The 22,246-nt window shown below is 40.3% G+C and overlaps 1 protein-coding gene across 4 annotated transcripts; it reads left to right on the forward strand.

Annotated features, from left to right (window-relative positions):
- The first annotated feature begins 1,542 nt into the window (after positions 1-1,542).
- On the forward strand, positions 1,543-11,936 carry drm (odd-skipped family member drumstick). 4 transcript variants are annotated; one of them, XR_001940744.1, is made up of 4 exons: positions 1,543-1,584; positions 7,797-8,404; positions 10,602-10,747; positions 11,206-11,264. XR_001940744.1 is itself a non-coding variant. In XM_018541222.1 (3 exons), exons 2-3 carry the CDS (start codon positions 8,175-8,177, stop codon positions 11,279-11,281), a joined length of 306 nt encoding a protein of 101 aa, XP_018396724.1. In that variant the 5' UTR covers positions 1,543-1,584; positions 7,797-8,174; the 3' UTR covers positions 11,282-11,936. The 4 variants fall into 4 exon arrangements, 2 of the variants coding, with proteins under 2 accessions (XP_018396724.1, XP_018396725.1); XR_001940743.1 differs by having other exon boundaries at positions 10,602-11,126; positions 11,206-11,233; XM_018541222.1 differs by lacking the exon at positions 10,602-10,747 and having other exon boundaries at positions 11,206-11,936.
- Positions 11,937-22,246: the final 10,310 nt, after the last annotated feature.

Genomic DNA, 22,246 nt, shown 5'->3' on the forward strand with positions numbered 1-22,246 from the left:
CTCTCTCTCTCTCTCTCTCTCTCTCTCTCTCTCTCTCTTTCTTTCCGCTTCTGCTTATCTCTGCCTTTTTCTCCGTCTTTCTTCACCTAACGCGGTAGAAATCAAGAAATCGACGCACCCGTGGATTTTCTCCCGAGAATCGGTTCGGCGCTTCGTATTTACGCGTAGGAGTCGTGAATTGCCAAGACGATCGCGCGCGCGCACACTTAGTACATTGTTTATCCGCAAAAATATCTTATACCGCTCTCTCCTCCAAAGTCGATCGGCAACACGTATAGTGATACTTCTATACATACAGATAGGCAGGTAAGATAGATGGAACGCACGCGCGCACGCCAAAGGGAGTCGCAGTGGCTCTAGCTTTTGGATACGAGCGCTACCTCCGTAGCGTTTTTACGGCCGGGGTTGGCTACCGCCCCCGCGGGGGGTATCCTTTTGGAAAAGGGCGAAGGCGGAAGGAAGCGCGGCCCAAGTATGCCGGAGCGGTATTCGAATACTTTATAAAATAAGAAGGTAGGGGAGACACCTCGAGATTATACCAGAAGGGGTCTTAGCGTGGGTGAAGAGGGATGCTCTCGTCTCACGGTTATGAGGGCGGGCCCAGACACGGTGCGGTGGAAGGGATCAGAACCCGTAGAACGTGGAAGAGAGGGAGCAACTCCGCGGGGACAGTTGAAGGGAGGGGTAAGGGAGGGCGGACGCGGGTACACCAAGCGGGAGCTCAGGAAGCCGCGTCGACGAAGGATTTGTGAATAACCGCGCTGCTATTCGGCGACCGGGTGAGACAAGGACGCACGTAGACTCGGGACAAGGCGCGCTACCACTTCTTCCCTTCTTCGTCGGACTTCCTCTTTATCATCGTCTTCACCTCTTCCTCTGCCAACACCCGCCGTCACCCTCTTCCCTCATTTTCCTTCTTCTGCTCCCGTTCCTCCTCCGCATCCTTCTCACCACCACCACCTCCTCCTCCTCCACCTCCTCCTCCTCCCTCGCCTCCCTAGCCGCCTCTTTTCTACCTCTACCACTGCAACGAGGTCGAGGAAGGAACATCCTGGACGTGTACGTTCCCCGTGGAATTGAAGGGAGGCTACCTTCACACGATAACTGGTGGGTATCGGTGAGTTGGTTCGGTAGGGAGGTGTCTCCCGGTCCTCCAACCAGAAGAAGCCAAACGACGACGACGACGACGAAGAGACCTTTGGCGGTTACACACGGCGTCCTACCGTCTTCTGGTGTGCCTACCTATTCGGGCTACCAGCGAACCGAGCGACCAAACGAAGCTTCAGTCGACGCCGCGCACCCAAACGGTCCAGACCTGTCAGCCCGGAAGACACACGCGCAGCAACTCAACACTTTCACGAGCTACCGACCTACTAAGTAATACGGAGAACCCGACTGTTGGTAGCGTGACACTATACGCGCACTACAGTTCGTTTTACAACTAACCGCATCTCGCGAGTTTCGTTCTTTCGTTTAATAAAAGTTTACGCTTCCATCCAAGTTCGAAAGCTGTCTCTTGCGGAAGAGGACTACTAGACGTTGTTCGAGGACGAATTCTTACTCGCATTTTTTCTTTTTCTATCGGTAAGTCAATTCATTTTTATCTAGCATGTAATTTCAAATATAATTATATTTAAGATTGAAATAGTTGTTTAATACATATATATTAACACTTAATATAATAATTAATTGATTATTCACTCAATAATATTAGAAATGATACTAACTGAAAAGATAGTCACACGTAGTTTATAAATCGGATATTTTCTAGAAAATCATGTTCCTTTTTCTTCCTCTTGTATCTCGGTTTATTAAAATATACACGATATCACGATTTAAATATATTATAGAACATTATTAAAAGTTCTTCCTTTTATGGCTCGCAGTACTACATATTAATATAGTTTTACTTAAATATAATCTTCTTTAACTGTGTATTTGTCTTTACTACAATACTTTATCTCAAATATTTATCTCATATATTTTTTAACTCATATGAAATGACAAAATAAAAAATTGGTTGTTACGTTTATCAAAAATTAATTCTACTACTAAGCAACTTTTTTTTATTTATATCGTACTTTTCTTCATTTCACGATGAAATCATCGCCAAATATCATCTCAATTCTGTAGGTAGAATGAAAGTAAGAACCTATTAAATCTTCGAATCTTTGCGTTTTCTACAGTATATGCCTCCGCGTGTCAAGAATTAAACGAACGGGGATAGAGGTGTGGTCTGTATTCGTTCATGTATATCAAGTCCTCGCTTCTGAATCAGTAGCAAGCTGTAGGGCGGTGCACAGTAGCTACTGCATTTTGATTGGTCCTCAATCTTGCGGGTTGTGTCCACGGCGACTTTACGATGGTCTCCTTCAATCCTTCGAAAGATCTACAATCAGATTTCTTAGTAATTCGTGCTTCCAAATAATAATTATGATTTCATGTAAAACGCATAAATATATAAGTTGTATATCATAGACGACTTTCTAATTCAGTCGCGTCCACTTTTAATTTCTCGCGATGACATTCAACCATATTTGGGTAGTTTATATAATATTTGCAGAGTAATGGAGAGACGATAAATAGAATTTTGAATTAAAAAATAAAAACTTTTTCTTTTGAAAACTTGCTTACTGATTTCATCACGTTGATCAGTAACTAATTACTACAAAGCAGTTATCTTAATTATACTTACATTTTCTACGATCCTATTGAAAAATTTCGTTTTAATCATTTTTCTTCGTTTATTGCGTAAACGCGAATCGATCACCCAGAGAAAGATTTTTTCGATTCAGAGAAATGTTTCTTTGTTATATGGTTGAAGGAAAAATTTTTCTTTGATTTGAACGTCATTTTTGGAAATCGAATAAAAAAATTTATTTGACTTCAAAAAGAAACGTTTAAATTGAAGAAATACGTTCGAATGAAAGAAACTTTTTCTTCAATCGTCTAGCTAAGAAACATTTTTCTCAATCGAAGAAACCTCTCTCTGATTGATCGAGCTGCAACATGCGCCCGTTCCATGGAGATAGAGACATAGGAAGGTTCTATACCTACCAGGCATCTCTATACGGATCAAAACGGATCCATCACGGAGCTACCATTTTTCTTTAGCGCCGCGCGTGACGCGAGTCCGCGCGCGATAGGTAATATCTCTCATGAGAAACGCCCTTGCGTGATCGTCCGCGTATACCCCGTTGGTATCGCGATTCGACGTCTAGACAGCGGAGGGAGGGTGTGGTCCCACTTGGTGGACTTCTCCGGCTGCGTTCGGTAGCGACTGGCCGAAAACCGGTAGTCGGCGGTAGGGCGGTGCACAGTAGCGACTCTTCTTTGGTTGGCTACCGGCCTTCTCGCTGTGGTGAGCGAACGAACGAGGGCTACCGCTCCTTCCTTTATTCCTCCATACACGCGAGAACGAGTGCACGCACATCGAGCTGGGGCTCAACTTGGTTGGCCGTTCTCCGTTCTTCTTCGATTGGCTGCCGACTCCTTGCACCACGTACCCCGCCCTTCGTATCGCGTGATAGAACGGAAGTACCTACTCGCGATTGCCCTTTTACGAGAGTGTCTCGATCATTTGGAACGAAGTGAAGCGTCGTACTGTCGAATATCTCTTTTGGATTGCCCTCGTTAGGAGTAAACTCTTAAGTTAAACAACAAAGTCCTTTTTGTGCATTTTTCTCACGAAGAAATTAGCACAAAGTGAAATTTACTTGGGCTGTATAGGTGCTCGATGTATTGAATTTTCCATCGGTTTTCAACAGTACTCAGAGGTACTATTCACTGTAGATTACGTATTATTCGGAACGGATTCCGACTTCCGGAATTATTTCGAATAATTTCATAATACGTATATCCAGCATTGAAGCTTGCAGCAAAATAATTGTGCCGTTGTATGGATATGAACATATATTAATATATGTATTCTTAATGATTATATTTGTAACGTTAAATCTATTTTTATACGTTTATTTAATTTTCCCAGTTTTTCTCTTTGTTATGAAAAAAAAAAAAAAAAACTAATTTTCAGCTTATTCGTACCAATTACATTAGAATACAATGACTTTCCTATTGTGCGAATTGAATTAACAGTCATGAATAGCACGATTATCTTCATACGCTATAAAAGTTAGATTACACGATATCTATTTTAATTGCTTATTTAATCGCGCGCAATTCTATTCACGTCAAGAGGAAGCCTCGCACTTGATTATTCCGCGCATAGCGTGGTTCGTAACAAAATTCACTTTCGCGTAGCTCCGTACATACCAAAACGCGCTTCGGCTATTCGCAAATCTTCGTCTAGTATGGCGCATCCATAAACGCGAGCGCCAACGTATATCGCATTATCATACATTATCATACATTATCATACATTAAATGGAAGCATTCGATCACGCGAACTCGGTAGGCAAACATGGTAGCTGGCACGATGCTCGTCGCTTTCCACACGTTAACTCGTGCTCGCATTTACTGCAAATCTTACTTCTATTGTTACATTTGCGATATCATATATTTCATTTTACAGACGTTCCTTTATCCCGTAGAATATATCATTGAAACGGAAAGTATATCGGTAGCTTACGTCTGCTATTTTTCCTGCATTTTTATCGTCCAGTCGAATTCAGCGAGCTTAGTAATGGTTATCAGAGAACACGATCATACATTATCGACTCAAGATTATATTTGCACGTCCTCACCGGCATCGTCTGTAATATAAAACCTGAGCGTTTACACGGCTAATGTCGTTTTCCTCGGCACCCAACTCATTAACGCACAACTCATTAACTTCGCTTCACGCAAAGTGAGAACCTGTTCCTACCACATGTAACCCGTCTCGGGTAATACAAGCGTACTGTGACCTCGTAACTCTTCGACAAGATTGCCATGTAGTAGCTGGTGTTACCGTTCGTTTCTGCGGAACGTACATCAATGTTATACCCTTCGACAGATGTAGCTTTGTGTCAGTCGCTGTTCGAGAGTAAATTTTGAGACTGATTTTCAGAAGGGACGGATTAGACAGTTTTTCATCTGAATCCTCCGGAGACAAAATTTCACATGATTTCTATAATATATTCTATAGCAAACTGCATAAATAAATAATTTTTCCCATACAAACGAAATTACAAAAGACATTATGGTTTCCTGCCTGTCTCTTTATTTACGGATTTTTAAGGGTTAAATCCTTAGGAATTCAGTTTACACAAAAGTCGTAAATCCTGATGTATCCAATATATGCACGTAAACTTCTAACGGAGGTGACGAAGGTGTCCAGTTCGAAAACAGCCTACGGTATTGTTTCGGCGTACTTTTCTACATTTTTGTTTTTACGTGCCACAGCAATCGTCGGGTGGATATTTACGAGGTCTGAATCAGCGTCGGACGAGAACAAACAGAAGCGTGATATTTTGCCAGGGGACGGAGCGGTTCGTTTTCTTTTTTTTTTTTTTTTACAGAATGTGGAGTCGCGCGTAATGCGCAGTTCAGATTAGGCTCCGCCGCCTGTTAGCCACGCTAACCACGCGGGCTACGCCCAGGCACGCTTATTACTCATTCGGACACGCCACTTTATTCGAGCGTGCGCCGTACGCTTAATGCGAGCCGGTAGCGACTGGCCGACGCTCCTGTACAATGGCCGCGATTGGATCCCGCGGGCTATTTTTTAACATGCCGATTCCAATTCGAGAACCGTGCCATTAGACCGTGGCAATACGACTCCGATCCCTCATTCATTCCCTCACCCGGCTGAGTATCGTACGAGGGAGTCCCAAAAGTAATACTTACACGAGGTATAATTTGGCGTATTGTATATACGTACCTTGAAAAGAGCAAACTAAATTTTAATAAATCGTTTGTTTGAGTAGTACGTAGCAAGTAAATATTTCTTTACTAAATATAAAGACGTGTGTATTTAGTACAATATTAAGTTTATTTCTTTTTATTGAATAAATATTTATTAAGGGTAGTATTTTTTTTCTCAGTTCGTATTTTTCCTTTCTATTTTAATCACGGAGGGAATGTTTTCTGAATACATGCGTGGCGACGGAAATATTAAGTAATAAAATTAATATTATACTAATTTTTGACGCGTGAAAATAGAAATGACTTCGGTGGAATTCGATTACATCAGACCTCTTAAATTATTTTCAAAGTTTAAGAGACATCTCAAGGCGATCATGTCAAAGATTATGAACGGTACAAAGTAAATTGTAAGAAATCTAGAGAAATAAATTCAGATAATTTTAGCTCGATGATTTTTCATTATAATTATTATAATTATGCGGTAGAAGAATATACATATAACATAAAGATGATATGAGGAAGAATAAATATATACGAGCAGAACATATTTTGAATGTTCTCTGTTTATTATTATTATTGTCTGTTTTGTATCAATAATTATCACACATGATTATCATATAAACAATATTTTATTTAAATTTTATTGAAGAATTTAAAAGTCAATCCACATATTAATCACATAAAAGTTAATCGGTAACTCACTGCTCTTATGCTTCTTTTTATAAAACAATATCGCGAGCTCGGAAAATATTCTCATTTGCGTGGCGCCGGATAGTTAGCATAAAGATTACGGATCGTATTTGTGACGTGCATTTAGCGTTAATAGCGGTTGCCTCTTCCTCCTCGATTACTACGAATGTACGCAGCATCCCATATGAATGAAACTTAAAACTGGACAGTCGCGTTTGAAATTAAATATGCCCGGAGGACGTGTCGGAGATAATGATTTAAACTCGCGAATGGAGCAGACGCGCCCAATTAGGAAACTAGTCATTAATTTTTTTCGGAAGCACACAGCTTTTTATGGGCATTCACACCGTGTTTTTCTTTTGCTGACGGAACTTAACGCATAAATATTTGAGATAGTCATACAAGTTGAGTTTAGATCGGTGTATTATTTCTAACGGATTTTTTGAAAAAAAAAATTTTGTTTATCGTTTGCCATTCATTTTTAATTCCGTTTAGGAATAATCAAGTATACAAGTTCCTCATAATTTCACGCAGATGTAACTTTGCAAGATTTGTATAGAGTTCTAACATGAAATTATGTATAGAAAGAGTCGTAAATTTGTAAAGTGAAATATGAGACAAAACGTATACATATACTTGATATTTATATGAAAATTCTACAAGTTTTCATTTATTAATTATAATATTAAGTGGACAATCCAACTGTATCGCTGATTTGCAGGAATAAATTAGATAAAATTACAAAACAAAAGTTGCTTGTGACATTTCTGCAAAATGTCACAAGCAACTTTTCACACATTCTTATCGTATATTTATATAAAAAAGTGTTATGTATATTATAATTATATTTTACTTTTTGCATCTCTCCAGAATAATCGTACTTTAAAATCAATGTCATCTCACAACAGATTTTCCTCGCAGAATCAGTTGTAGTAAGTTGTAGTCAGCTTGTGATTCGGAGTTACCCTTTACACACATAGAGGTGAAGTACTTCCCTATGTCGTTTTAAAAGCGCATTCCCAATAAAATATCGCGAAAATAATTCGATCGGAGAGAATTTCTATTCCGTAAGGCGCATCGGCATGCGCGTGTCTTTCCACCTACGCATCTTCGTAAGGAATGCAAAATACTTCAGAAGTTGCTTCAACGTTACTAACCCGTTGCTCGTAGGCAACGGCGCTTCGCGTAAATATCTCAGATACAGGCGTTCCTCGCGACTCTCCGCTCTCGCAACTCCGGGTGATTCCCTCGAGCGTGCGAGTCAGATCGGAGGAGAATCATCGATTCTATGCTCTTTGCAGGCAGCGAGATACGAGGATTCTCTCGCGACGTGGTACAAGCAGTGATCTCACTCCCAGGAGTCAGCCGTGCCCGAGACTAGCTTTGCGCGGGAGGAGAAAAGCGAAGTCGGAGAACGACAGTCGAGAGAGAGACAGATATAAAGAGAAGGAAAGAGAGCATACGAAAGTCTGCGAACGAGGCAGAGAGAGAGAGAGAGAGCGAGAGAGAGAGAGAGAGAGAGAGAGAGAGTGTGTGTGTGAGGGGCACTCTAAGAAAGAGGAAGACAGAAGACGTGGTGGGAGTGACTCCGGGCGTCAGCGAGAGAGCGAGAGAGGCGGGTAGAGGGAAAGGAGAGATAGAGACTCGACCAAGAGAAGGAGCGGTGGGAATTTATAAGGATGTTCGCGATAATGCCGATGGAGACAGAGGGGCACGGCAGGGAGTTCGGCCGGCGGCAGAAGATGCGCGCCAAGTGCACGGTAGAGTTCGTCTGCAAGTACTGCCAGCGGCGCTTCACGAAGCCCTACAACCTCATGATCCACGAACGCAGCCATAAGGACGACGTGACCTTCACCTGCGAGGTCTGCGGAAAGACCTTCAAGCGGCAGGACAATCTCAAGCAACACAGGTACACACCGTCACATTTCGTTTTTACTAATTTTTTTTTTTTCCGTTTTTGTTTCACTTCGTTTTATTCGATAGTTTTTGTGTTTCATATTTTTTTGTTTTTTTTTTTTTTACGTTACGTTTTATTTGCTCTTCGAGGACTTCTATTTTTGCACGCTCGCACGGGACACGTACGTGATCTGATCCATGATCAATCGCCGCGATCTCCGAGTACTCTTTAGGGGGTCCCTTACAAGGGTCCTGTGTACGAGTATGGCGTCGCGCATATGAAAGAGAAGCCCGTGACATACACCTGACGTAGTAGAATATTGCCGATGTTCCTGTGGAATATCGCGGCAACCGATCGTGAATCAGACGTCAGTGCGTGACTCTCACTTGCAAGAACCTGCACTCGAAAAGCAATAGAGAAGCCATCGGGAGACGTTTTACTACGCGTCCTCGCTGTTTGCCACACGACAAGATGGGATAATGGAAAATGATTAGTTCTCAGTCAGTAATCAGCTCGGGAAGTCGAGCTAGATTGAAATTAACCGCCGTTAGATTGCGTCATCGGCTATCGTAGAGGTATTTTCCTGTTGTGATTATTTTTTTTTTGTTTTTTTTACATAGCATAGATAATAAGGACGAAAATTGTGATTCCATCGTATGTATTGTAATCGATAATCATTTTACAAACAGTGAAAAGAAGCGTAAAGTTTCAACGATATTCGTTATGTATGTAATTTTTTTTTTTTGTTGTATGTTATTCATCTTTATATAATAATCATAAAAATTAAAGTTGTGCGCGTGGAACTTTCAATTAAGATGAGATAAGCTATAAGCTCCTGGGAAACCCGTCAGGTCACCGATTTAACCTTTCGCAAAGTTAAAAAACGATAGCAAAAAGTAACTAATACTTGATCTGCTTCTGAAACTAATCTGGTTCACGATTATCGAACATCTTGTCGCTCGCAAAATCGCGAGACGCAAAACACGAATTATTGACTAGGTAGCTTTACGTATAATGTGTGAAAGAAACGTACCGCATTTTTGTACGAAAAAGAATGAAATATCGATATCATATGGAAACGTCTCACGATGGTCCCTTTAGTTGTAACATTGATTAACGACGCTCGCGCAAACCGTTCCATGCGTAAGAGATTTGTGTCGTTTAAGAAAGATGGATATTACAATAAATATGAAAGCGCAGTATATAAAGAAAAATATGCAAATACCAACCACTTGGCCGCACCCGTATCAATTTACAATTTTATAAATTATATCTTTGTGTGATATCTTATTTGTGAATCGAAAGACATTTTATTTTCGCTATGCATATGAGGATGTCAATGCAATGTCAACGCAATGTCAATGAGCGAAGAAGAATATATATTGGTTTAAAGGTATGGCGGATCACACACGAGAAAAGATGCGATTGAGAAAGGTTTACGTGAGTCATTTTTATGCATATAAAACTAGTTTAAGCCCGTCAAAGAAAGGATGACATCACGTTACAGCAGAGAAGGATTGCGTCGTTTTGAGAGTGATAATAAATTATAATTAATTAACTTTTTTTTTTATAAATATGAATTAACTTATTAGTATTATTTAAATAATAAATTCCACTTAAATTCTGATGAAGATATTACATCAATATGAAACGAATTCCCATGTAAATTTAATCGCTTGTGCTATTTTTATCGTTTTCCCGATTTCGGTCAGAATTGCGTTCTTCAAGTCAACAGGAAAGTTAAGACGCGCTAACTATCGTTTAAGCGGTCACGGTGCTGACCTCGAGAAGGTCAAAACCATTGGTTCGGCCGAAGGAGACCGCTACCGCGTTGACCTTTCGCATCAATAGCCTTGTAATGTTGCAACGTGTCGCCTTCACCCGCCTCGTAAGGAATAGAAGCGTGAATCGCGCGCGAGAGAGAAGAGATCCGCGAAGATCCGCGAACTTTGCACTCCTTCTCTTGCCTACGGGCGCGAGTCGGCGCGCGGCGTGTCGGTCCGCAGCGCGAGTCGCGCGAACACGCGCGGGCCCCATAGAATCGGGGCCTGACCCATAAATCAGTCTGAAATAATGCTGCCCCCGCATGGAACGTGTGCGCGCGAGCGCGTTTGAACGAGCGAGCGATAAAATAAATCTTCAATACTGGTGGATACTAATGGATACCTTGTATGTAACGGCGGTGGTCTTGTTTTCTGTTCTGTTGTAGATGTGGGTGGCGGTGAGCGGGAGCTCTGAACCTCCTGCACCTTGACACACGCACAACATACACACGCATACAAAATGGACACACCATTAATAATACAACAAACTGCAACAGTAATGGCAACAGCAACAATAACACTAGACAACAGAGTATGATAATAATTGCAACACTACAAACTACAACCATGCACTTTTTTTTTATTTGATACCCGCACTTTTTCCCGGTCGTGGCGAAAGCGCGATCAACAACTATGTCACTACCGCCACCACAGAAAACCCCAGCATGTGTATACTACTACTACTACTACTACTACTACTACTACTACTTCTTCTCTTCGTCTTCCTCTTCTTCTTCTCCTCTGTCTGCCTATTTCGCTATTTCGTCTTCTCACTGTGTCTGCGACTTTTACTACCCTCACTGCGACTTCTTCATCGTCGGCTATTTCTTGTACTAACAGGGCGCACACGGGTCCCACGCTTTAACGAGGCGGCAGGAATGATTGATAGATAGAAAGGAAATTTAAAGGATGTGAGTGGGGAAGGAAGCGAGGGGTTTTCCCTGGAAATGTACTTTCCTCATCTTCCGATTTCGACCATCTTTGTTCCAGGAGCATACACTCTGTTCCCTACAAGGGCTCCAACGGCTACTCAAATGGCTATTCGAATGGCTACTCTAGGTATTAGAAGCCATCCGGCCAACTACTATCCTAAACTCCCGTAGACACGCGTTTCTCTTTCTCTATCGAATGCTCTAGCTACCGACCACAGTTCTTCCTTGATGTCCCTCCTCTATTAGAGCGATATCCTTCGCGTCGATCCGACGACATGTCAAACTTGCAAGTGATGTCATGTTTCCATACGGCAAGGGAATCGCGATACTCCGTCGATTTTTGTCATCACCCTCGCCTATCACCCTCGCATCATCTAGTTCGTCCGTCCTGCTTCTTTGAGTTTTTTTTCGCTTCTGTTTATCCTCCTGTATTCCGAGCCTACACCCAGACGTCAGCCACATCAGAGGAGAATCTTCGATTCGACCCGACACCCGAAGCACCGTTGCAGAACCGAGAACGATGGAGGCTGTTTGGGATACAGCGACGTGGCAGACGATTGTAATTTCATCGAACTTTCTTTGTAATTTGACTCATTCGAACGGGTAATAATATTCTTGCTAGATATTGGCAATATGTGCCAAGCGATTGACGATATTTGAAATGTTTACGGAATTCGCTGTTTAAGATATTATTGGATACATGATATCAGGTATGCATAATTCGAGAACTCCCGCACCTCTAATGAATACAATAGTCAGTAGAACTGTACAAGATACACGAATATAAAAGGAGATGGATGCGATTATGGAATATAACAAAATAATTTATTTATCTGTTTAGAAAGATTGTTTAGAAATCTTTTTTCTTGGCGTGTTCTGCTTTAAATATTCATTACACATCTTTAATTAGACACATTCTGATTATCTCCATAAGAATTTTTCCACGTTAGCGTTACGATAAAATTGCCGATAATGTTGAACGAAGTTAGGCCTTCTTGTTATGCGCAATATCGATGTTTCGATCGATGGACAAACGACTAAGCTTCAAGAATAAGAAGAAGAGAAAACGATGTTTGCATATTAAATCGATCGTGCAGTTATAAAGAAGTCGGCGGTTCATCCGGGAATCGAAAAGGGCGATCCACATTCTTCCGCATTTTCATAACGAAAGCTATCACGACGCTGTTCCACTCGGGGCTCCTCGGGCTAACGTCCTAAATTGGACTACGTAATAACCCACTAGCTCTATAAGAGCGCTGGTCGGAGGATACACTGTTCGCTTCTTCGCGTGCTACCGTGGACCACGCCCAGGCCCGAAGCGACGTCTTCCTGACCTACCACCTGGCAATCAAACCGCGGAGCTACTCGGCTTCCCCTTCAAAAAGTCCATATATAATTTCGCGACGGCGATACGACAAGTCACATCGCCAGGATCGCCGATCGCAAAATCGTATCTCGCGAACGTGTGCGATTGTCGCATATGAAGACACGATCGGACACAACCTTGGGGCCACGTGGAGCTACAAGGTGGGTTCGCGGTGATATCGTTGACGCAAATACCAGTCAGCTGAGATCGGTTTCCAGCGGGTGAACTCTCGGCGAGATGTCTCTTCGATTCCGGCCGAGACGCGACTCATTGAAGTAGAAGAGGATCAACCGTTATTATTTCTGATCGTATCTCTCTTTCTTTTCCCTTTTTCTATATCATTTAGTTTCTCTTTTTCTTTATTCATATTCGTACGGATCGCGTGATATACGTAGGTACCTATACATGTCACTGAGAAAAATGTCTCATTAAATTAATTGGAATTATGGTTGCAAATGGACGGGTCAGAATTTTCTGGTTAAATCTACTAGAATTCTATTTGAGATAAACAGAATTTTGATATAATCAGAATCTTTTGCGTTTGTTCAATTTCAGCCAGACATTTTCCTCGGTGTAGTATGGTATATGTCACGAAACGTGAATAGAGGAAGGACATCGTGCGTGATGTAGCAATTGACACTATGATGCTCGAAGTAGGCAAACGTGAAATTATGTACGATGTAGATGTAGATGGTGATGCTGATTCCCACTTACTTCTCAGGATGCTAAATACGAGAACCAAGTAGGAAATCACGTGTTGTGGCGAGCATAAATATAATCGTCGCGTTCGAAATCGGTCAACTCGGATGCAAACTGCAGGAACCTTCAGTTCTCGTAGTGGAGCCGGTAGGAATATACACACATACGTACAATCGGAGAGATTTTTAAGATGTAAAGCTAATTAAGGTAGTAATTTCGTTTGCGGATCATGTTTTGATTATAATCAATGTTTTAAATTTTAACTTTACTTTTTTTGGTAATGTAAATCACAAATTGTGTGTGAAACTATTGGATAAATTTTTACGTATTGCTGAAGAAAGTCAAATTTAAATTCTTCACGTATGCTCCTATCTTATATGCTATATTCCTACTTTCTCTTCTAATATCTATGTTATACTTGATGCTATCGATATATCTAGAGACATATTGTGCGCAAAGAGATATCGCCTAAATTAACATAATCAGAATAAGTTCTTTCTTTTCCTCATTCTAATCACCCTACGACTCGGGTATCACTCGAGTCCATCGTGATAAATTGTAAAGAATGTATTTTTTGTATTAAATTTAATATATTTTGTGGCATGCTTTTCAAACTGTGTACATTAAAAGGAGAGAAAGTGTTTGAATTTGTACGTTAATGGAAGGTTAAGGATTTTGCGTGACTGGTTCTAATGTGTATCCTTACAACGACACCGTTAAAAATCATTTTGTTTTGATACAATAAGGACAAAACCGTACAAACATTCTTACATAATGTTAGCGGAATATGCGTATTTTTGCTACGGCATCTCGAGAATATCGAGAGCTGCCATTTAGCCTAATTCGCACAAATAAATATAAAAAAAATCATATAAAAAAAAAAGAAGAACCACGATGGCTTCGGGAGGAAACAGGAATTTTTTTCTAACTTTTGATTCTTCTTAGTGGAATGAAACCGCGGTCGTACTTTGTACATAGCTTAAATACGTATCAATGCGCGTCTTTAATATTATTATATTAATTATTATTATTGATTATTATTATTAATTATTATTTTATGGATGTTATCGAAATAGCGCTTAGTCATTCTGTATTGTAGCCGCCGATAGGCCTCACGAGTGTAGAGCTGCATTTCGTTGTACGGTATCATAGGAGTGATAATAATGTTATTTTATTATTATTAAAATTATTATTATATTATATTATTATATTATTACCATGATGTATCAATATTCATGCATGTATCGCTAGCTTTACACCACCGAGGCACACGGTCAGCCCGGTAGGAAGGTTCATGTTCTTTGTCTCTCCAAGAGAGATGAGATAACATGCGCGTGATGATTCCATGTATGCTTTCCGCAAATCGTATTGTATTAGTGTGTGTGGGAAAGTTCCACTCCAACGGACTACAAATAAATTCGCCAAGTTGTAAAATGCTATTTCGCCCTTCTTTTTTTTTCTTCATAAATCCTCTTTACCATTAAAACAAATCTGTGTTTCATGATTTTGAAAAATCTTTGTATTTTTGTGTGTGAATTTTTATCATGGGATGATTAGAGAAGCTTTTTTTTGACACTTACTTAAATTATTTTCGAATTTTACAGCACGGTACAGTAAGTATAATTAATCAACTATAACGGATTCTGATTTTATTTTATTGCAGCATTTTTTGTGTAATGTACATACAGAGTGGCGCAATGAAAATTCTAGTATAAGACAACCATTTTACAAATCGCCACTGATTTACAATTAATTTGCATCTGGTTGAGACGAGTTATGAGATGACTCAATCGTAGAAATTATCGGGATAATTCATTCCTGAGGATCACTCGGATTCGTCGTCACGCAAATCATAGCCAGTTAAGCGACGGCCGGCAGCTAGGCGAAAGAGAAGAGTAGCAGTACCTGATCAAGACAGATCTCCCGCAGGCGTGAAATAGCAGGACGCATGAAATCATCCTTCTTGTCACAATAAGTCAACTGACGATTAGTGGTATATTGTGTTCTAATTGATGTACTCAACAAGCATATTTTATTTAAAAAGTTAAAAATATGTGGTTATACCTACTTAAGTAAATTGGAGAACGCTTTATCTTTTCTTTTTTCAATAAGATTTATTACTTTTTGATTCTCTCTCTCTCTCTCTCTCTCTCTCTCTCTCTCTCTCTCTCTCTCTTCTCTTTATATATATATATTTAATCATCAATATACAATATGCTACATTAGTGAACAATGTTAAACAAACTATTGTTTAACGTATTTTGACGTCTTGTGCACAATTCTATCGTGCACTTTGTGCATTGTGCAACATACTTAAAGAGTTCGAAGTTGTATTCCATGAGCGAATAAGATTGTACACGGTGCATCCTGTTCACTTTATGTTGTGGCTGGAAGCTGCTCTCACCTCCTGGGGCAAAAGTCGTGAGCTGAATGTCATGGTGATTGAATACGACCCACTGATGTGCTTCCCGAGATATACAGACTACGTGCTATTGATTTTCCGCAATTTTTTCAGTGCTCCGTCTAATTGCTTTAACCATCAATGTTGTAACAATATTTTATGATTAATAAATAAATAAATGTTTGCTTACGTATCATGAATTTATGCCTAAATATATTTATGTTAAGGGAGTCTTTTTTCAATTAACTATTCTTCTACAAAGGACTTAATAAATAAATTGCGAAAAGCATGTATAATAGACAGACAGCAAAATAATAGAAATCAAATAATTTTAATTAATTAGAGAAATATTCCATATAAGAACTAATATTATTTAGAAAACGTACGACTGTCTTTGCTAGCAATATTTGATTGTTGAATAAAGTTTCTCTACTTTATAAGGCAGAACCTCTCTTCGTGCAGTTTCCTCGGTAACATTTCAAGAAATTCATTCGCACCCGCGCCTTCGATCGCGGTTTATAACTGCCTCCGCGAACCGGGCATGCAACTGATAAAGCCGCTTAGCACGGACCGCTTAGTACGGACGCGTTTCCACACGCTTAGTTATGGGCGTGTGCGGAGCGTTAAGCTAGCGGGCAGAAGCTTCCCATGGAACTCTCACCTCCGCGGGCGGAAAGTGAACTTCGCGGCCGACGACGTTCAGCAGTCGTGTAAGCCGCGACCACCGCTGCCGCCGCCGTCGCTGCCGTGGCCGCGATTCTTTTTCGGGTGAAAGGTTGGCGAAAAATGCCCGACGGCAGCTACCGCGGTAGCTCCCAATGCCACGGATCGCTTTCACTGCGGAAGAGATCAAATTTTTCTGCGAAATATCCTGGATTTCGACGGTAACAGAATCGTTACCTGTCGTATGATGAAACATCGTGTGAATTTAATTCTAACACTTCTGTTTAAAACTTTTCGAGTAAATCTCGCTTTTATATTATACGTATATTATAAATTAAACATTAGGCTATACTTTTTCTCAAGACTGATCAATTTTCATTCGTTAGTGTGAGATTCCACTCCAGAGAATTTAGAGAGTTTCATAATTTTACAGATCTTTGTTAGTGCACTTTGAAATTCTTAAAAAAGTATCATTTGAAAGCGGTAATACCGCGACACAAGGGTCAGGGACACGTAAAAGAAAGAAGAAGAGAGGAATGTGGTGGTTAAAACATAACTGTTATTGTGCTTGTGATTGCGTATTACTGCGTGTAACGATAATTATACAGGAAGAGACAATATCAGTTTCACATATAGATGCCACTCCTCTCAAGGATCTCTTTGTTGCATTCAATCGTTGGACGAACACGAGTCCGGATTCGAACTCCTTTTCGCGAAAGGATCAACGGAGATCACTAAAGCAAGCTTGGCGCGTAGTTAATCGATGAAAGCAATGAGCCGAGGTCATAGATGAATATAGATACACGTTTACGTTATAAAATATTATTAAGCATATAGAATCAAATTGAGGAAAGGCGATATGCGAGAAGATAATCAAAGACGGTTATACGTGTGAAAGTGAGCGCGATTGTGTATATAGTAGCAAAAGGTGAGTGCCTAAAGGTTAAGAAGGTTACTATCGCTAAATCATCATTTTAAAGCGGATAAAGTGCGATATATGAGATTTAAACCGCAATATGCGTGCTATAATAAAAAGACAGGAAATATATCTCGTTAATTATTCAATTATTAGACTTTGACGTATAATCAATTTTATACCAATTTTTATCAACTTTTTTACAAAATGTGTTACATTTCAACCAAATGGCAGAATATTTTGTGTATCGCCCTATAAAAATAAAAGACACCATAATTAATTTATCTTCTTTTCATTCAAAATTATTTGAGAAATATCTACATATATATAAAGAAAATTAGAAAATGAATGGTAATAAATCGGCCTTTTAAAATAGAACAACTTATACTTTAGAAATACATTACAACAAAATTGAAAAATTTTAAATGTTAAGGTTTCTTTGTTAAACATATAAATATATGCAGCTTTTATTAGGAAAAGTTAAATACCTTCGTTCTAAACAATAATGACATTAGATCGATATAAATAGCTAAGTAGAAAAATACTTTATTTGGTTTGAATTAAATCTTAGCGCTTAATAATACTTCAGTGTATATTTACATATACAAGTACAGTTCTGTAAACTTCGCGCCGATTTAATTTTCGGTTTTACAACACAATCTCTAACTGAGATAGTAATATCGCAAGTTAAATTGATAAGCAATTCAATGATATCAATGCTACAAGCATCTCAAAATACTTTAAAGAATTTATTTTAATTGAAAGTAACGTATAGGTTTGAAAGAGAATAATGATTTTTTTTTCTTAAGAATTATAAAAACCAAGCTTCGCAGAAGTCGAATTGTAGTTTTACAGAGCAAAGTACAAACGCGCCGATTTGAGGATGCTTGAATGAAAGAAACCGACCAGGGAAGGCGAAATAAAAAGAAGAGGGAAAAGGCGGGTATACGCGAGGCGTAAACGCGCGGGGATATCGTTGCGACCGCAGTATCGGAGGACGGAGCATCTAAAGGTTACTACCGCATCATCGCCACGTCAAACTACTAGCTAGATTAGTCCCCCTTGGGCGAGCACGAGGTGTGTTTTGCTCGACTAGGACTCCGTCTCTGTCAGACTCGCTCTCGTACACGTTTTGCGACCTGGTAAGCGTCCACATTGCTAGGTGGTAGGTTGGTAGGTAGGTAGGTCGGTTGGTCGCTCAGTAGGTATATTAAACGATCCAGTCCCCCGCGCCCTCCTCCTTCACGTGCCCGATCAGTTCTCTCTATCTTTCTCTCTCTCTCTCTCGCCTCCTTTTCCACCCATTTCTCTTTCTCTTTCTCTCTCTCGTTCCGTCTGGTACTCTTCGCCGGCGCGGCTTCTAAGATCTGTGGGAGCGCCTTTCACCTAATTGTTGGCACAATATGTGAAGACGAAGCCACCACGGTTCCCATCGACTCCTGGAGATGATACTCCGACTCGTGGCGCCTAGACACAGACGCTATTCGGACTCGAGAGGTCGACCGGGATCGTCTGCGACCGGAGGGGATTAGACGATGCTACAAGTAGGTAGAATGATAGCGCGTAAGAGGTCACCTCGAAGAGCATTGCGAAGCTTACGGATATGCCAACGATCTCTATCTTCGCATCGTAAATGTCGTTCGCATTTGTTTTCTTATATAGCATTTAATACTTATGTACATACAATAATACAATATGTTACATGTGCTTCAGTTAGTTTAGTCTTTTTGTTTGCTCGTTTAAGATACTTCTCTTTTAGATCAGAAATAAATAAATATAATAAAACAAAATGGAGTACATTTTGCTTTAAGTTAAATACCTTTTGATACGTATACTTATTAAAAAGTGAGATTGCAAAGTTGAAAGGAGAAATTTCATTTTTTCGAAACATTTCAAAAATCACTCGAGTTATGTCAATGAAACTTTAAACATATAAATACAATAAGTTTCAAAAAATAACGCAAAGTTTCAATGTACTAAAAATAAAACGGTTTCTCAATTTTAAAAGTTCGTCTTTAATGTGAGAAATCATCCCTTAAAATCTTTTAGGCTGCCATTCACAGTTGATTCTTATAAAATGTTTTTTTCAATTTTAAAAGTTAGTCTTTAATGTGAGAAATCATCCCTTAAAATCTTTTAGGCTGCCATTCACAGTTGATTCTTATATCAAAACCATCTTAAGTAACATCTTAAGACGCTAATGCGGCCATCTGATTGGTTCGTGACATCTCTCAAGACAGAACTTAAGACGATCTTGAATATAATAACTGACTATGAATACCGACCTCAGAGTACTTATCTATCACTCTCTACATAAAATCTGAAATTGCCCTTTTCTCGAACGTCGCCCATTAGAAACTTTTACTCCAAAACGGAATCCAAGTAAACACCCACCGAAATGTCAGTGTTCTCACGCGAGTGTCTGTATGGTGACCAGGCTGAGCGATTTCCAGCGCGAAGACGATGCTGCCCACGGTGGAAGAGCCGCGATGAAGCCGACGGCAGCGGCGCGTCCGCCATGAAGACGACGAGTCTCTTCCGTTGTCCCCCTTCGGCGATTCGCTACGATCTATAAATTACGAGACAAGAACCACCTCTTTTTCTCTCTTTTCCTCTCTTTTCCTCTCTCCATCTCTCTCTCTCTCTCTCTCTCTCTCTCTCTATCTCCGCCGACGCGAGTGAGGTCCCGTTGTGACTCACCGGTGACCGGCGCTCGCGCGCGACGTCGCGCCGCGCCGCGCCGCGCCGGAACGAGCGTGCAACGGAGGAAAAGAGATTGCACTGCTGCTGTTGGCTGCTGGCTGCTGCTGCTGCGCTGGCTTCAACAATAACGATTATTTACGCCGACGGTGTATCGACGTTGACGTTTAACGTTCCTCCCCCACCGCGAGGCGAACGATCCGATCGGTCCCCGCTTACAGGCGCAGCTCGCAGTCACGGCACGCGGAGAAATTATGGCCCTTCTCGGCGTAATTAATTCCAGGTGACGAAGTGAACCTGCTTCGATCGCCTCTGTCCGCGCGAGATCGTGAGGAGAGGAGCTCGGGAGATCCCGACCAGCGTGTAATAAAATTCTAGTATAAAAAAAATGGAAAAAGTTGAGATGACAAATGAACGCAACAGGGATAATTAATGTGCTCATTCAGCAGTTAATTCCCTAACATAAAGTAGATTTTCATCGCCTGGTATGAAACGTACGTGTCTATCTTATTCTGTCGCTACCGAATAACAAATTATCGCGTTTATATATACCTATATGGGATTTCCTGCGATTCGCGAAGTGAACTAAAATATGATACTTATCTGATGAAAAGTTACTGTTAACATACAATATTGTACGAGCTTAACTTTGTCATGGTCTTTCTTATCCTAGTCCTTTCTCTGTCCCCACCGCCCACGCCTGTATTCATACATTCAAGAAGTATGTATGGCAAAAAGTCACGCGCCACTTTCTTGCGATAGCGATTATTCGACTCACGAGATCATGTAGCTGCTGTGCCACTTCTAAATGTACTGACATTTGTGGAAAATTTTACATGCTAGGTGAACACACATTATGTGGTTACTCCTGATATGTAATACTAATTATCTTTATTTTTCTATTTACTGACGAGGAATAAATTGTAAAAAGTGACAAAAGTGTCTTTGACAAGATAAAAAATTAGGAAAAAAATTCGCATCGTGATATACAATAATAAAGTTCTATTAAATCATCTAAGAATAAAGCAATTGTAAAAATAAATATAAGAAAAAGAGTTAAGTAAAAAGTAATTGCAGTTGACAAAGCACTAGAATACAAATGCTTCGAAACGTTCTTTGTGATTAGTCAATTGGTAAAGTTATTTGTGATTAGTCAATCAAGCTTCGGACATTTATAGGTATATAAGCATTAAATGGCCCGCACTTTAAGTAACCTAAGAGCAAAGTAATTACAGTAATTATAGTGAGAATTATAGAGTTGGGAATCGAGTTATTTTTTTAGGCAAAATATTTTGGATCGTCGGAGGACCCAAATAGAGAATGATTTGTAAGAAATGGCATTTCGGTGAATCTGCAGCAGATCCGGTGCGGACAGATTCGGCCCGCGAGACAATCTATACACTGCGCTATCCGCAGCTTTAATCTGGCCTCGTCATCGGGGAATGTGGGAGTGTCGACAAAGGATCATCCGCATCTCGAGCAAGAGGAAAGATCGGTGACAGTCGGTCGGAGAGGTGTCACGAGGAGGCGTGGAGGTTCATCATGCGCTTCACTGTCGCTGTATCTTATGCCCCTCCTCGTCCGTTTGGATATTATGTCAACGTAGCATGATAATCAATTTGTTGGGCAGACACTTGCGGATTGGTTTAATTACTATTACATAGTTACTATTACAACAACTACATTACGCGGGGTGATTACAGTCTACAAAGGAAGGCAGAACATTGTTCCTGAACATGTATTAATGTATCTGTTCTTGTATCTGATTAACATAACATTTGTGTCCGTTTCTATCTGACGTAGATAAACTTTAATCTCAGTTCCAATCTATTCTTCATATTTCGTAACCTCTAAGAATTATTAAAAGTTTATTAGAGAGGCAATTCTTCGATTAATTTTTGATCGGATTCTTAAAAATTATTCGTTATGATTTTTCAATAATGTCTCAATATTAATTTCCTATACCTTGACGATTATATTGGTAGTAGACGAATGTACAGCGGTGATGTTATATGCTTCAGAAAGAAGAGAAATTTAGAAAGAAATGAAATCAAAAGGAGAACGCGGATCTCCTTGGGAGAAAAAAAAAAGCATCTTTCGAGTATGACTCAGAGGTATTTGGGTTTCCAGTTGAGAGCTTCAGGACGATCGTTCCCGTTTCCAGTCGTTCCGGCTCCAACTACGTTTTTGTGGCTGCTCATTGGCCCCCGCGGAGGTACCGGGCCAACCGCGTCCCATTATCCCATGCTAATTCACCGGCTACGGCTGTCATTGCCTCGAGGCGAGGACTGACAAGTAACACCTCTTGGCTCGTGTTCTCCAGGACCGTAGGAGTGTCTCCTCTCTCGCTTACC

The sequence above is a fragment of the Cyphomyrmex costatus genome, unplaced genomic scaffold (assembly GCF_001594065.2).
Source record: "Cyphomyrmex costatus isolate MS0001 unplaced genomic scaffold, Ccosl1.0 scaffold28, whole genome shotgun sequence".
Taxonomy (NCBI): Eukaryota; Metazoa; Arthropoda; class Insecta; order Hymenoptera; family Formicidae; genus Cyphomyrmex; species Cyphomyrmex costatus.